We start from the raw sequence: 16682 nt of genomic DNA on the forward strand, positions 1-16682 counted from the left end.
AGATATAAATATGTCCAATAAGTCGAGCCATGCCTAGGATTAAATTTGATATAATAATAAACTTGAAGATGTCCAATAAGTCGACCCTATCCCCACACGGGTTTAACTTTGATTTTTAAATTTTAAAAATATCAAATTAAGCATTTATTTTTATTTTTTATATTACATTAAAAATCAATTTTATATTTATAATAATATTACATCAATACTTTTATATATATATATATATCATATCAAATTATTATTTCAATTCAAAATTTTATTTTCCACTATCCTAACACTACATCCAAACACACCCTATAAAAAGTAAAAAACAAAAAATAAAATAAAATAAAACAACAGGTTTGTTCCCTTAACATTTCTTCGAATTACATGATTCTCTCTATATATTTTTTAAAAAATATGATATTAACAATATATATATATTACATACACTTCATTCACTCAAAAATAAAAATAAAAAAAATTAATAATTAAATACAAAATATTATTATTTTTTTGTTACTAACATACTTTTTCGTACCTAACATAAAAAAAATATATTTATAAAAAAAAAAAAAAAAATACAAAGTACACAAACTCATGTCCCTAGTTAATAAATATTTATAATATTGTTCATAGTAATATTGTATAAAAAGCATATTGAATGATTTTGGTGGGGTAGATAGAGTTTGGATGTTAGACATCTTGTAGGCACTTTTCTTTTCAATTTTGGCTATTCAATTTCGATGTTTTATTAATATAAAATATATAACTTCTTCCGTCTCAATGTTCATATTTTATATTTTCATCCGTTCCATATATTTTGTCTTTCTTTTTATAAATACAATTATTCATTTTAAATTTCATAATTTTTAATTTGTAATTTTAATTAAGTTATTTAATTATTTTTATTATACAATAAGTATGTTTTACTAATATATTTCTTAATTACTTACTAATTAAATTTTATCTTAATTTTGGATGTTTACCACAACAGGGACATATTATTTGAAACGGAAAAAGTAAATCAAATTAGTATTTAAATTAAAATTAAAAGTAAAAATTCAACAACAATCCTCAAAAGAAACATACACATAAAGCCTTTAAAGCTACCACTACTTACTTAAAAAGGCCTTTTGGCCTCCACTACTATTCTTGTTTTAAAATAATTCAAATTATAATTTATCATACTCTAAGTCTCGTCTCGTTGTCCCGTCCCGTCTTGTCTTAAAAAAAAAATTCAGATAGATTCGATCAAATCAAGAATTGGAATGGAATTGCGACGAGTGATTTCTCATTTTATTACGGGATTCGATGAAGAATATATTCTTCCATTATTATTTGAAAAGATATATACTATCATTGTTTACGATTAATATATATATTTCTCTCATTTAATAAATATATAAATAATAAAATATTGTTATATTTAACTTAATGTTACAAGTATGTTTTATATTATTATTTTGCAATTTATATACTTCTATATTTAAAAGCATTTTACTTCATACATTCTTATATGGAGTGCTATTTATCACATACAAAAATATTAATAATTTTTAATTTATGTAACAAAAATAACAACGGAATGAGGGCAGGGTGGGCACGGTTCGAATATTTACAAATATGCAGGTATACAAATATGCAGGTATTTGATATTTGAACCGAACAGAATCGAACAAATATCCAAAATTATGAACCGTATCCGAACTGAAATTTTCAGTTAACCGAAAATATTTGCAATATTTGCAAATAATTCGAACCAAATAAAAATAAAAAAATAATTTAAATTCTAATTAAATCAAAATATTTGCAAATATTTCAAATATTCGAACCGAAGCCGAATCGAATATAATTATTAATATAAATTTTAAAATATAATAATATAAATATATTCGATTCGGTTAACCGAACCGAAAAAAATATAAAAAACTGGAACCGAACCGAACAAATATCAAATATGCAATATTTATATTTGAACCAAATTTATTTAGTTAACTGAAAATTCAATTCGATTCAGCGATTGGACAGTTCAGTTCGATTTTTTTGCTCACCCCTAAATGAGGAAATATTAATATAACAAAACTTATACTAGTATTTGTTTGGATTTTAGACCCATTTGAGATAATTTTCATAAATGGGCTTATGATTTAGAGAAACAATAAGGCTTCAAAACCTTTGAAAAATAACCCAAAAAAAACACACAAAAGCATTCTATGTGAAAGACAGCATAATAATAGTCAGAACGCAGAACTTATAAAACACCTAACAATATACTTGACTAATCATAATAGAATTAAATGTCTTTAAACCCAGTTGAAAATTCAATTTTGGACATAATAATAATAACAATAATAATAATAACTGGAGAAAAAGGAGTTCTGCAGCAGAAATCCAAACACAAATAACAAACTCAACTTAAGACACATAACACAAGACATCCAATCCGATAATTTTTTAACACAACATAACAAACGAACGAGCTAAGCAAGAAACGGTCCTTGCAAGTTTTACCTTCAGACACATTCTATTCCCGAGCCGAGTCATACGACACGAGCCCCGGTCGAGCCTTCCCGGCAGGGCTACCAGACGACGACCTTGAATTGCCTTTCTCCTCAGGACGCTGAGAGTCGTGTGACAATCGAGAACCCGAAGGGGACCTGCTCCTGCTCCTGCTCCTCGAAGGCGATCTGCGTCGCTTTTCCGAACGCGGCGAGCTACGCGAGTATCTCCTCACGGGAGATCGACTTGGGACGGGACTCCTGCTCGGGCTATATCGACGGCGGCTGCGGTACCGTATTGGGCTCCAGGACCCACTAGGACTCCGGGTCCGACTCCGACTTCGACTCCTCCTGCCTCTGAACCTGCAATGCGTTTCCTACAATAAAAACCGGCACTAATCAACGAATACTAAACAAAACATGCTACCTTGGAGATCGTCCTCGAACCGGGCTTCGATAACGTCTCGGGGATCTTCTGTAACTCGGATATCTATGAAGAAATTTCAAAGCTAAGTACGCGAAGATACCGATTTGTGTAAACAGCAGGGAGTGAGGAAATTACGATGATTTTTCTTACCTATCGCGATCGCCCCTGCCACCATAGCGATTAGATCTTATAGGAGAACGATCGGGGGAACGTGTCCGGCTCCTGTAGCGACGGACGTAAGAATAGCGATCACTGAAGCCCCGTCCTCTTCGGACACGTTTGGGTGATCCGTCGACAGACGGACTTCTCGATGAACTCCTGCCGCGGCCAGAAACGGGCGACCTCAGGCGACGTCCCGCTCCAGAGGGGCTCCCGGAGTAGCTGGGGCGATTATTTCTTCTCGACGACCTGGCTGGGATCGGACTCGGGCTTCTTTTACGAGAAACCCTACCGGAGCTTCGACTAGCACTTCGACGAGCTGACCTGACGGGGCTTCTGCTTAAACTGCGTCGAGAAGATCTCGCAGGACTCCGGCTACCTGACCTTACCGACGATCTCCGGGGAGATGTTCTCGACGGCGGGCTCCGAGTGAGTCGTTTTCTCGGAGGAGAAGCGGTGGCACTTCGACTGCGTGCTCGAGGAGAACTCGTGCTGGCGCTTCTTTCTCGCCTGCTCCTTGGGGGACTACTGCTGGTTCGACTTTTAACGGGCGTGTTACTCCTGCTTCTGCCCGAGACGTCTTTCGGGATTGGACTAGCGTCGGGACTTCGGTTATGTTCCGCAGCAGGACTGGGGCTTCGATCGATGCTTCTAGGACTGATGCTCATACTCTTACTCCGAGCCCTTTTCGGACTTATGCTTCGACTCCTGCCCATCAATCATCCAACCCAACACATATAGAATTTCGAGATCGATGCTTAAGCATGTAGAGACATGAGGGAGGAGAGGGAATGTAGACCTAGATTTGCTTGGAAGGTCATTCAATACATCGGGGCGCTTATCGGCACTTCCATCAGATTCAATCCTTGCAACCCCGACATTATTACTTCGATGGCCGCCGTTTTCCCTCGGGAATTCTCTGTCTTCTCGTTCGGTGATCTCCGCTGGCTCCCCTTTCTTATGATTAACTTCGGATATCTCTTGCTCCTCAGCTTGTGGAGATTTATTTCCTGGCGCGATGAAATAATTAGAACAATAGATAAAATAGAAAAAATAGAAATATGATCTAAAAAGGTAGTATACCTGAGGGTCTATGATTCCCATCCAATGCATTGACGGCGTCATCATCCTGAGAACTACTTTCACTTTTAGTGTCACTCTCGCTATCGGAGTTGCTCTGCCTACATATCCAGAATGAGAGAAATCCAATGTGTTATATAAAATCGAAGGGAAAAAGTTATAAATACAATGCAACAACAACTCCTACCTCTTAGATTTACGTTTTGATTTCTTATCGCGTCTCTTGCGTCGCTTCACATGTCGTTTATCCTTCTTCTTCCCACGCCTAGGCCTGTCTCTCTTAGGCTTCTTTCTCTTCTTCCGCCTATAATCACTTGACGAGGTGGTATCACTCAATGAGGAAGACTCAGAGTCGGATTCAGTGTCAGATTCCGATGAATCCAAATCGGTATCAGATGAACTATCAGAGTCAGATGAGTAATATTTTCTTCTTCTCTTCCTCCTCTTCTTGGATGATCTCTTGTGCTTCCCCTTCCCCATTTTCAGGCCATTCCCCTTCTTTTTATCTGTACATAGAAGAGTTAATTCCATAGGCGAAAAGATCAAAGGGGCAACAAAAATACGAAGAACTATATACAGGTATGTGCATAAAGTCTCATTCCCTACCATCTAGTATTTCTCCAGAATTTACAATTTTAACAGTCACAGCAGGTCTCCCATCCTCATCTCCAGCATCCTCAATCTTCTTCAACAATTCATGCCCATCCACAAGTTTACCAAAGACAATACTTTTTCTGTTCATCAGACAACAACAATCAATGAATAGAGTAACACTAGAAGAAAATATCAGGCATATCAGGCTGGGTGGATTAGAATCTGTACATACAAGGATTTGATTAACTTTATCATTAAAGAAAATTGAAGAAACTTGAAGCTATTATGGCATGAATTAATTGAAGAAAACGATGGTTTTCCAATTTGATGTTCGAACACTCAGAAAAATTCATTGCATTCATTAAAAGATATATATTACAAACCTGTCAAGATGATGATCAGCCTTAAAGGTGATACTAAACAGTGAACCTCGTTCATCGCGATCAGCAAGGGACATGGATAATAAGCCAGGGCCATCATGCTTTAATTTTGGAGACTCATCTGATAAAACAGTAAAAATACTTTCAGAAGCTACCCACTTGCAGTTATACAAAGACTCCTCAATAAACGATGTATGAAATTATGGATCCTTCATGTAATTCATAGTATAATTAAGATGGAGGACATGATGACAGACAGAAATAACCCATTTCACAACATTCTGTCTCCCAGATCAACAATCACTTGATCCAAACTTTACAGTAATAGACACCAAATGGATGCCAGAATCTGCACAAACTTAGGTGTGGTTGTTTAGCCTTTCAATCTCGCACTACCAATACTATTTGGCAAAATTTCGATGCCCTGCTTGACTTCTAACAATTCCCATCCTCCTGTCACGATGTGTATGACTAATGTACATATATGTGCGCATACATATACTATTCCACCCTAAGATTTTAGTTTTTATATTTATATACATTATGTATGTTATTGTTTCTATTCATTTGTTTACATAATATTTTTATTCTCTTATAAAATAAATATATATATATATTAAGTATATTATTATAAGGATATAGTTGCAGAATGACTTTGTACACACTTTTAAATTAATTTAAGTAGAGTATATTACAAAATATTTTTACTTTTACATCATCACACAAATCGATACGTAATCAATGCATTCCTAAAGTCATCCAAGCATCATATCACAATTCTCATTACAAATAAATTATAAGCCCAAATACCTTCAAAAGCCAAACAACTCCCCAAAAGCCAAACAGACACTCTAAAGTTTGAGGTCAAAGATTTCAGTATAATCATAGAATGATAGTAACATGAGATTTGCAAAAACTTGATCTCAGAGTCAAAACCATAACAGTGATGCAGTACAATCACCGAATTACATCAGTACAATGTGATTGATTAAAATAAGATATGCGCATTTTTATCATGGCTTGAAAAATTAATGCAGCCTGAGACTGAAAGGGAAAATAATATTCGGGCTAAGGTCAATAGGGCTAAGACCCATTAGATTGTTATGTCAGCACAAGGATTAGCTGTAAATACTTGTTAGGATTATTACTTCAGTATTATCCATGATTTGAAATCAGGATTTGATATTAATTTGATATTATCCATGATTTGAAATCAGGATTTGCCATATGGATGTGACAGGAAGAGTATCTATTTCTATAGGACAGGAAGAAATTCCAGTTAATTTTTTGTTTAATTTAATTTTTTTTGAGTATATATTTTCTACATAACAATAGCCTGTTCTCTGGCACTGGATGCAACGGTGACAATATAATGACCGCAGGCACAAAAGGGAAGAACCCAAAATTTCAGGTTCCCTTAAGTGCACTTACGGACATGTATACAGCTCCTATCAGGATAATGATAGTTCTAGCATCAAATTTCAAGAGGAAGTAATTAAAATGGAATCAACAAAATCGAAAAAATGACAAGCAGGGAAAAATATTTAAAGGCATCCCAGGAGTACAACATCATAATCATTGCCATTGATAAAACATTTGAAGAAAAAATAAGTATGTCAGGAAAAATTCGAAGCACGGGCTGAACAAGTTGTTCAAAACATTTAGATTCCTACCATAGTAAGAGAAAACAATTGTTCCAATATCATTTGAATTGAGGCTCCAACGCAGCGAGAATAAGATCAAACTCAGCCCCAACCTTCATAGGCAATAGAAAAAAGGAAACCCACATGTTCTCAAGACAAAGAAGTTGTGAATAAAGAAACATATGAATGTGTTTATGAGTGAGTATTCTAAACATAGCAATACAAATTTTAATGTAAAGAATGAATCCAAGGATCTGTCTAGCTATCAGTCAGGATACCTAAACATTAGAATTTAAACCAAATTGTTTGTTTCTCACCTGGGAAATTATCTCCATATATACTTTCTCCAAAATTGCCTGCACACGATGATAAAATTCAGTTAACCGGTTCAAAAGAGAATAGCAGTTTACTATGGCATCAATATCCTGTTAAAACATACCATTTTGCCGCAGAAAGTCACCTGCCTGTACAAACAGTCAAAAGGCAGTCAATAACATTTTATAGCCAAAATGAAATAACAAAAATAAAATAACTCTTTTGGTCCTAATCAGCCAAGGTTTACCAAATAATAAGAATTGAAAACTCAGTAGTACAACCTTAAAATTATATCACAAGAAATGCAGTCATGATCATCAGCCCTGTTACAGGATAAACAAGGATAGCTAACTAAACATTGAGGTGAACAATTTCACTTATGCTTGAGCAAATAATACATAAGCAAGTTAAAAATATTAATCTCTAATATTTACGCATTACCTAAACCCAAAAAGTAAAAAGTCTACCAAATACCTGAGCAGCATATCCTTTGACTATACTATGGAAAAAGGTCCCTTTGTAATGCAATGGCTTCCCAGTTTTAGAGCTGATACCTTTTTCTCCTGAAGAATGGAGTCAACATCTGATAAAGAAAACTTACATGATAGTATATAAATGATTTGGTGAACATAAATAGGAGATTTCTCAAGAAAATATAACAGAATAGTAAAACAACAAGAAAGGAAACATTTCAACAGCTGTAGCCTTCTCAAAAGCAAGTCCGAAGTTTTATGAAACCCATCACTCATGAAAGCATTATTAAACTTGCAGATCCCTATACCGTCAAGCAATACCAGAAGCATGTGAAATCAACTGTATGGCAAAGATACATTCAAATTTAGTGTTACCAGTACAAAGTGCTCGAAAGTTTTCAGCAGCTTTGGGAGCAACATCAGTGAAGAGCTGCACAGCAGGAGCAAACAACAGTTCGGCATCTTAGCATATTGCACTATACAAAAAATCATTGAGAATGAATCTAAACTAATAATTGTAACCACACTACCACAGCAATCTTATGTGGTTACAAAATAGAAGAATACCTCAAAAACCATCCTCTCCAAAGGATCACCATCAACGGATATGTCCAAAAACACTAGCACTCTCTTCTTATTAATTTTCTCCATCTTCTAGCCTTGCTCCTAAAGTCAAGTATGCAGTGTCAATGGAAATTGTAAAAACCCACCAGAAACAAAATATACGATAGCAGTCGAGAATATAATTCCAGAAAACCAAACACAACATCAATACAAATTTCACATCAGAGATCTACCATAATGCAAAGAGAAAGGCCCAGAATCTCTTTTTAGAAATTTTCAGGTCATAAATACATATACCAAATTCAATAAACAAAAATCCTACCATCCCAAAATGAATAGCGCATCAAGAAACCTCAACAAGTGCATTACATAAAATCAACCCATTAGTTTCTCCATCTTGTAACCTCACTAATAAAGCCAATAATACGATGTAAATGGCAATTACAGAAACGCTACAAACAGTGTCAATGATATAATTCCAAAAACCAAATACAGCAAAATCACAGATCTAGCATAATGCAAAGAAAAAAGATTAAACAAGATTCCACGAAAGTACACTATCCCAAAATTAATAAAGCGTCAATAAACTTTCACGAGTGCATCAACACAAAACAACACACACACACACACCCAAAAATCCAGAGAGACATTCAAAACCCTAAACCCTAAGGAATCATCCCCCCTCAGAAAACACTAACAGCTCGTAAATTAACCTCGGCAGTGCAAATCACAACAAGGGCCTAGATTTATCGGGAAAAATAAAATTAAAAGAAAAAAGAAAAAGGTAAGTCCGAACAATAACTTCGTGTACTCCAAAAAACCCAAACAAAAGAGGAAGAAAACGAAACAACGATGGATCGAATAATTCGACCTTGAATAAGCAAATTCGAAGAAAACAAGCAGACGATTTAATTTAACGGGATATGGTCTAAACTAGGGTTTTTGAGCAGCTGGCAAGCGGTGCAGTGCAGCTGGAGGAACTGCTCCTCTCCACAGAATGTGCTAATGAAATGAGATTTGTTGTCTCTGCTTGTCCGAGGAGCAGAAAACCTAACTGAAATAAATTGCTGTAGCGTTTTTAGAAAGCGCTGATTCTGAATCGTATAGACACACACCACCCACGACTTGTAGCGTAGTGTGTTCTCGATCCCTCTACTTAAATTTTAGTATTATTGTTATTATTATATAGGGAATTTTTTTTTTTTTTTATTTTTATCGGAATTATTATATAGGGATATATGGTAAGTTGATCTTGATTCGAGGGATATTTGGTAATGGATGTTCTAATTGATATTGATCCAATGAGTTAATTTGATTAGTCGTATATATTTATTATTTGTGTTAAAATATCATTTCAATAAAATATTTATATTTATTATAAATATTTTATCTTTTAAATAGATAATTACATTTGTTTTATAGCGTTGCCGTAGCTGCTATTCAAAAGTATTGCAGTGACCTAAAGTATCGGGTTTGAATATATGACCTCATGATTTTACAAGTCTCACTTAATTACAATTTTTTTTTTGTATATAGAATTGTTTTATAGTTTTTACAGGAGTATTAATTAGTACTAAAAAGTATGAAAATATTTTATTTTATTTTTGTTTTTTAAATGCTGTAAGAATACTAATTAATTTTTTATTGAAAAGTATGTGATTTTTTTTAGAAATAAAGTAAAATTATATATATTCGTATTTTTTATTAAGTTAATTTTTAATTAAATTATTTCTTGATTAAATTTATTATAATATATTTATTTCTAATGATTTTACCATATAAAATAATATTATAATATATATTTTGTAGATAGTTTTGACAAGGCGAAGTAACATAATTTTTTATAAATATTATTTAAAAAATATATTGTTTACACGGATTAAAACAATAAATAATATATATATTTATTAATTTATAATAATATTTATAAAAAATTATATCATGATATGTTGGAATACAAATTTAAGTTCATAAGTTTTTTGAGAATACCTAAAAACAAATCCATTCAAACTCAGTCTCAAGCTGATAATATTATAGTAGTGTTGAATTGTCAAATCAACAACCTAAAATATAAAATGTACAAATCAAATTTCATATGTTTTCATAAAAAAATTGTAAAATTTATATAGTAATGGTATATTTTTTCCGGTATTTTTTTTCCCAAAATTTAATATTCATCAATTTTTTTCTTTAAAATATTAGATCAAATATCTATTTTTTATTTTTATATTATATTAAAAATTAATTTTACATTCAAAACATCACATCCACATTATTTATAAAATATCATACACCTATTATAATACAAAATTTTTACTATAAAATTTCAATCCAATATTCAAACCCCAAACAAATACACTCTAAATAAATAAACAAAATCAAACTCAAATATATAATAAAACTACAAAAGTTACAATAAAACACAATCAACACTATAATAATAATAATAGCAACCAAACAAAATGCAATTTTATTCGGACAAGATTGTCGTGATCACGAACAAATTTTCGCAATCCAACTATTAATTAGCGCCAACAGTACAATCCAACCAACCTTCCAATCAATTCCTACCTCATGTCAACTCCACTTGTCCCTTATTCTTCGACGACGTTCCGGCGCCGCCGCCGCCGCCCTCGACGTCATTATACAACGAGAACCGCGAGTTCTCATTGCGGTCCCCCTGCCCCCAAATGGCGTAGGCCTCCTCGCCGTGCGCGGCTTCGTCGCCGACCTCCATATCTTCCTCCGTCATCCTCAACGGGACAATTAACTTAACGACGAGACAAACGAGGCTCGTTATTACAATGTTGATCGAGACGACGAACAAAATGCCGATCAATTGGATCCCGATTTGTCGGAATCCTTTACGGACTTGCTTCATTTGGAAGCCATAGAAGAGGCCGACGTAGTGGCCGTACTTGCCGTAGAATAAGTAGCAAAGCTTTGGGTTGGCGAAGAGGCCGGTGAGGATGCCGCCGAGGGTTCCGGCTACGGCGTGGGTGTGGAAAACGGCCATTGTGTCGTCAACTTTTTGTAAGAGAACGGATTTTTTGTGAACCACCATCATTGTGAACCACGGTATAGACCCTGAGCATACGCCCATTATTATGGCGGCCCACCCGTGGACGACTCCTATAGTAAAAAAAAATTGAATTGAAATAATTAAAAATGTTAAATGTGATTTTTTAAATTTAAAATTAATTTTAATATAATATAAAAAAATAAAATTTAAATTTTTTATTTATTTTTTTTTTGGATAAAAAATTCAATAAATAATAAAAATCAACCAAAATCTTCGAGCCAAACACTTTCCCCTTATATCCTACATTTAATTACTAGTTAAATTTAAATGTAAAATTAAAACACAAATCAAGCACATCATAGATTCTTTAGAGAAAATATATTCACTTTCTTCCTTTAACAAATTATTATTATTTTTTTATTTTGGTATGTTTTATAATAAATTATCTATTTTTTTACTACGCGATATAATAAAGTTATTTTAGTCATTTATATTTTATTCCTACTGTATCCAATATAATATTAATATTTTCAAAATTTTATGAAAAAAATAGATACATAAATATGGAATAGAGGGAGTATGGTGTATTTATTTTGTAAAATAGTTTAAATATATATATATATATTTTTTACGTAAGATATAAGTAAATATGTATGCTAGTATTAATTTTTGGGAAAAAATATATGGATTATTTTTGCAAAAATACATCCTAAATTATTTTACCATTTTAAATTCAAATCAACATTATAGTATGACAATTTAAATCTAAAATTATTTTTTAATATTTTGTTATAAGTGGTAAAAAAAAAAAATACTAAAAAGTCCTACAAACAAACACAACCTATCATTTTCAATAATATATGTATATATATATATATATATGTATATATTCATAAAACATCACATTCAAATCATATAATTAGAAAAATATATTCAAAAAAGAACAAAATAAACCGGACAATAACATATGTATATATATATAAGGCCGGATACGATGCTGACCTGCCGCCGGCGTGATGCAAACAAGGCCGGTGATCATGCCTTGAACCGCGCCTATGATGGAGGCTTTGCCGAAGAATGCAACGTCGAGCATGAGCCACGTCATGAGACTGGTGGCCGTGCACACGTGCGTGTTCAGAACTGCCAACGATGCGTCGATACTGGCGGCATACGGGTCCCCACCGTTGAACCCGGTCCACCCCATCCATAGGAGCCCGGCGCCGGCCAACATCAGCAAAATGTTGTTCGGAGGAAACCTCTCCCTATCCTTCGTTAGTCGTGGCCCAACCTGAAAACCGTCGGATTTATATATCGATTAGAATTTATATATAATTGGTTTTAATTTCGAATTAAAATTATCGAATTCATTTCATACGATTTTCAATAAAAATATATTATTTTTATGTAAATATGGTATTAAAATATATTATTCAAATAAAAATTTTAAGTCAAAACTTAATAAAGCTATGATTGTTGGTAAAAAATATTGAAATAAATAAATTTAAGAAATTTGGAAATATTTTCTACATTTAATAATATACTAACATTTTATATTTCTTAAAAAACGATATAATAGAAAGTTTATTTTCGATTCTAACACTCTAAATCCGTTGAAAATAAGTTATTCTTTCTATTTTAACCGCGTTGCTCGAAAGCTTTTTTTGTTTTTCTTTTATTCTAATAGCATAGAAAATGAAATTTTTTACTCTAAAAAGTTATGTTTCTTACTCTAATAATTTACTTTAATAATATTGAAAGATATATTTTCATCTATAACTAGGTCAAGAGTTCTATTTTTTACTCTTAACATTATTGAAAACCCTATTAAAAAGTTATGTTTCTTAAATTAAATTAATAATGTTGAAAGCTTTATTTTCAACTTTAATTACCTCAAAAATTTTATTTCCAACTCTAAACATTATTGAAAACCTTGTTAAAAGCCTTGTTCCTTATTCTAACAGGGTTGGAGCCTTGTTTCCAACCTTAAATACGTTAAAAATTATATTTTCAACTCTCAAAACAATCCTAACTAACCCATTCTCCAACTCCCTCGACAAATTAAAATTAATTTCTACTATATGGACATATTTTCCATATTCAACAAAGAGAAAAAGACCATCAAAACCATACCCAATAAGCCGCGGTAAAGCCGGCAACCCCCGACGAGAGGTGAATAACATAACCGCCGGAGTAGTCAATAAGTCCGGCGGTGGCGAGCCAACCGTTAAGCGACCAAATCGAGTACGCCCCGACCGTGTAAGAAAACGTGAGCCACAACGGCACAAACAGCATCCACGCGTAAAAATTCATCCGGCCGAGCACGGCGCCGGCGATGAGAATTAGCGTGATGGCGGCGAAGGAGAACTGGAAGTAGACCATGGTGGCGTTGGGGAACTTTCCGGCAAAGGCCTGTTCGAGGAGGTAATGTTGAGACAGCGCCACGTTGATCTTCCCCCAGACCGGCACGAACTTGTCGCCGAACGAGAGACGGTAGCCCCACCCGACCCAGCAGACGAGGACGCAGGCGAAGGCGTAAAACGCCATGAACGCCGAGTTAACGGCCCATTTTTTTTTAACGGCGCCGCCGTAGAGAATTATCAGCCCCGGCACCGACTGCATTCCGACCATAGTCGCCGCCGTTAGCTGCCAGGCGTTGTCGCCTTTGCTCATCCATGCCGGATTGGCGTCGTCGGGGATTAGGTTCGCCGGCAGGGCCGCCATCGACATTTTTGACTGATTGATTGGTTGGATCGGAATATGGTGTAGATTCAGTTATGGAGTGCATGTATATATATATATATACATGTGTGTGTGTATAGAGAGGGGGGTTGGGTGTAACGGAATAGAATATTTTTTCTTGTCGGGGGGGCATTGGTGGCGTCGCCGGAGCTAAGAAGTGTGTTAAGACAGACGGTGACGGGTTTTCCAATCAGGGAATTTTGGGTGTTATATATGCTGGAAGTTTTGGAGGTTTGTGGTTTGAGAGGTACTTATTTCCTCTTTTTACTCTTCTTCCCATTGTCTTTGCTGCTGTCATTTGTCAAAAGAAACCAATGGGTTTGTTTGTTTAGTTTAACACTGTGCTTACGTGTTACTCTCGTTCTCGGTCTCATATATATTTTGTGTCTATTACGGTAGATAAAAGAATTCACTTCAAGTATAATTAATAGGTAATTTAGAAGTATATTAGTAGAAATAATTATTATTTAGTATAAATAATTATAAATTAAAATTAAGATAAATAAATAGTTTAATTAAAATTATAAAATTTAAAATTTTAAAATATGATTAAAATAGATAATCATGTTTCCATAAAAAGAAAAGACAAGTTATATGGGACAGACGAAAATAGAAAATAAGAACAAATTACGTGGGACGGAGGAAATATTAGACAATATATAATATTATTAAAAACAATACACTGTATATGTTAATACAAAAATAGTACATAAACAAAACATATTTGCTATAGTCTCAACAACACACAATATTACGACAGACAGGACATTGTATATGTGAATATAATACAAATATAACACACGAACTAACATCACATGCTATAGTCTCGTACAAAAACACAACAGTTGATTTTATTATTTAAAAATAGCATGTACTTTTATTATACATAACATGTGTTATTTGTAATACTAATGTGTATTTGCATGACATTAGCACCGGTTACCCTATCCCAATGTATTGTGTCTCTTCTACGTCGACCAATCACCATCCGCCATGTGTAATAGTAGGAGCACAATACATTAGGGGTTAATACAAATGCCATGGTGATTGAAAGAGACATAATATATTGGGATAGTATAACTGAACCCATATATATTTATGTATAAAAAATTATGAGCAAAAGTACTTTTCTGTGTATGGCTGTTCTTTGTTTTTTTCAAGATATTGCATGAAATTTTTTGTTATACATAAATTATAAATAAAAAATTATTTTCTTATCACAAAAAATATATATATATATATAAATGAATTTCATAGAAGATTTGTGAAAATATTAAGGAAAATCATACAATTTTTAGAATAAAAGAAATTTATATTAAATTTTAAAACCACATGAAAAATATAGATAATTTTAGCAAAATTATGTCGATATTATACAAAAACAAAAATAATTTATATTTGATGTTTTGTATATAATATGAATATTTAATTATATATAATGTTAAAATACTACTAAAATTCAAATTTTTAAACAAACATACCATTAAAGACATCTGTTAAATATGTTTGGATTTGGTTCAAATCAAAATAACATCTATTCTTCGTTTTTCAATAAAAAATTATCTCTCCATCCCAAAACTATAGTTTGAGTTATGTTTGGCACGGGATTTAAGGAATATTGATATTATACTAGCAGTGGGTAAAAAGTACGGGTAAAAGACATTTTTGCCATTGTGAGTATATTATTGTAAAAAATAGTGATAATTGTGTAATAATAATGAAAAAGTAAAGACAATTTTATAATGATATCATTATTTATAGAAATGAGACTATTGTTTTGGGACGAACAAAAATGGTAAACAAGATTATTATATTGGACGGAGGGAGTATAATATTATTATTTAAAAAATATATTTAAATAATATTCAAATTAAAATTCGAATAAAATAAATAAATTCAAACTTATTGAATTTTGATGCATTTTACTACTATTTTTGTTTTATTTATTTACAAGTAATATATCTATTTTATAATTTAGTATTAAAGATAAGTCCTTTATTTTATTATTATTATTTTTTATTTATTTATTCTTTTTTGTACTTTCTTCATCGACAACTTTGAAGATTCCATCTCAATATTACAAAATTAAGTGTGAATATTAGTTGGAAAATATTTCTTTATCTATCTATCTTATATTTCATATAAAATTATCATGATATCCTTATTTTATTTTACAAGCTTTCAATAGCTTTCAGGGGACTTAGTGTTTGGATGTTGGGAGTTTTGCTTTTATCTTACTCTATTTATTATATGTTTTTTTTCTATAAATTATCAAATTAAATATTAATATTTTGTATTACATCTACTCTCAAGCCTTCTTTGACCATGTAAGAGTTATATACACTTATGTTGGAGTTGCAAAGATTACGAGATATTTGGTAAATAATATTTTAATTTATTAAAAAGTTTTTAGTTGTTTCATGAGGAAACTAATTAATTTTTGTGTTTGGTAAATTAATATTTTCAATACTAACTTTACATATTAGTTTTTTATTTTTATTTTTTATTATTTATTTATCCATAAAATTAATTAATTTCTTGCATATATTAATTTTTTTTATTATATTATTTATTCATAATTTGGATATATTATATTCTAATAACTTATAAATTCGTATTTATAATTTCAAAATAATTATTTTTTTATATGTTAATTATCTTATTTATAATTTTTTTAAATATTTTAGAATAAAAACAATATAAAAATATTAATATTCCATCCGTCCCGTTAGAAAGGTGACGTTTGATTTTTGTACGTAAATTTTTGAATATTAGTATTATATTAAATTGTAATAAAAAAAAC

The 16682-nt window shown here is 32.3% G+C and overlaps 2 protein-coding genes across 5 annotated transcripts; both read right to left on the bottom strand.

Moving 5' to 3' along the window:
• Window positions 1-2256: 2256 nt before the first annotated feature.
• LOC127250267 (peptidyl-prolyl cis-trans isomerase CYP95) lies at window positions 2257-9163 on the bottom strand. Of its 4 annotated transcripts, none has more exons than XM_051273452.1 (14): window positions 9053-9163; window positions 8122-8220; window positions 7930-7984; window positions 7556-7644; window positions 7206-7230; window positions 7084-7122; window positions 5127-5244; window positions 4756-4883; window positions 4337-4655; window positions 4153-4250; window positions 3869-4079; window positions 3061-3777; window positions 2911-2973; window positions 2257-2846 (listed from the first exon to the last, which is right to left on the bottom strand). In XM_051273452.1, the coding sequence occupies exons 2-14, from the start codon at window positions 8203-8205 to the stop codon at window positions 2510-2512; spliced, it is 2283 nt and encodes a 760-aa protein (XP_051129409.1). In that variant the 5' UTR covers window positions 8206-8220; window positions 9053-9163; the 3' UTR covers window positions 2257-2509. The 4 variants fall into 4 exon arrangements, with proteins under 4 accessions (XP_051129409.1, XP_051129408.1, XP_051129412.1 ...); XM_051273451.1 differs by having other exon boundaries at window positions 8990-9158; XM_051273455.1 differs by lacking the exons at window positions 8122-8220; window positions 9053-9163 and adding exons at window positions 6797-6879; window positions 7363-7404 and having other exon boundaries at window positions 7556-7979.
• Window positions 9164-10576: 1413 nt separating this feature from the next.
• LOC127250582 (ammonium transporter 2 member 5-like) lies at window positions 10577-13890 on the bottom strand. Its single transcript, XM_051273939.1, has 3 exons — window positions 13271-13890; window positions 12143-12428; window positions 10577-11250 (listed from the first exon to the last, which is right to left on the bottom strand). Exons 1-3 carry the CDS (start codon window positions 13865-13867, stop codon window positions 10691-10693), a joined length of 1443 nt encoding a protein of 480 aa, XP_051129896.1. The 5' UTR covers window positions 13868-13890; the 3' UTR covers window positions 10577-10690.
• Window positions 13891-16682: the final 2792 nt, after the last annotated feature.

Source organism: Andrographis paniculata, unplaced genomic scaffold (assembly GCF_009805555.1).
Source record: "Andrographis paniculata isolate CXL003 unplaced genomic scaffold, ASM980555v1 Contig37END, whole genome shotgun sequence".
NCBI classification, from domain to species: Eukaryota; Viridiplantae; Streptophyta; class Magnoliopsida; order Lamiales; family Acanthaceae; genus Andrographis; species Andrographis paniculata.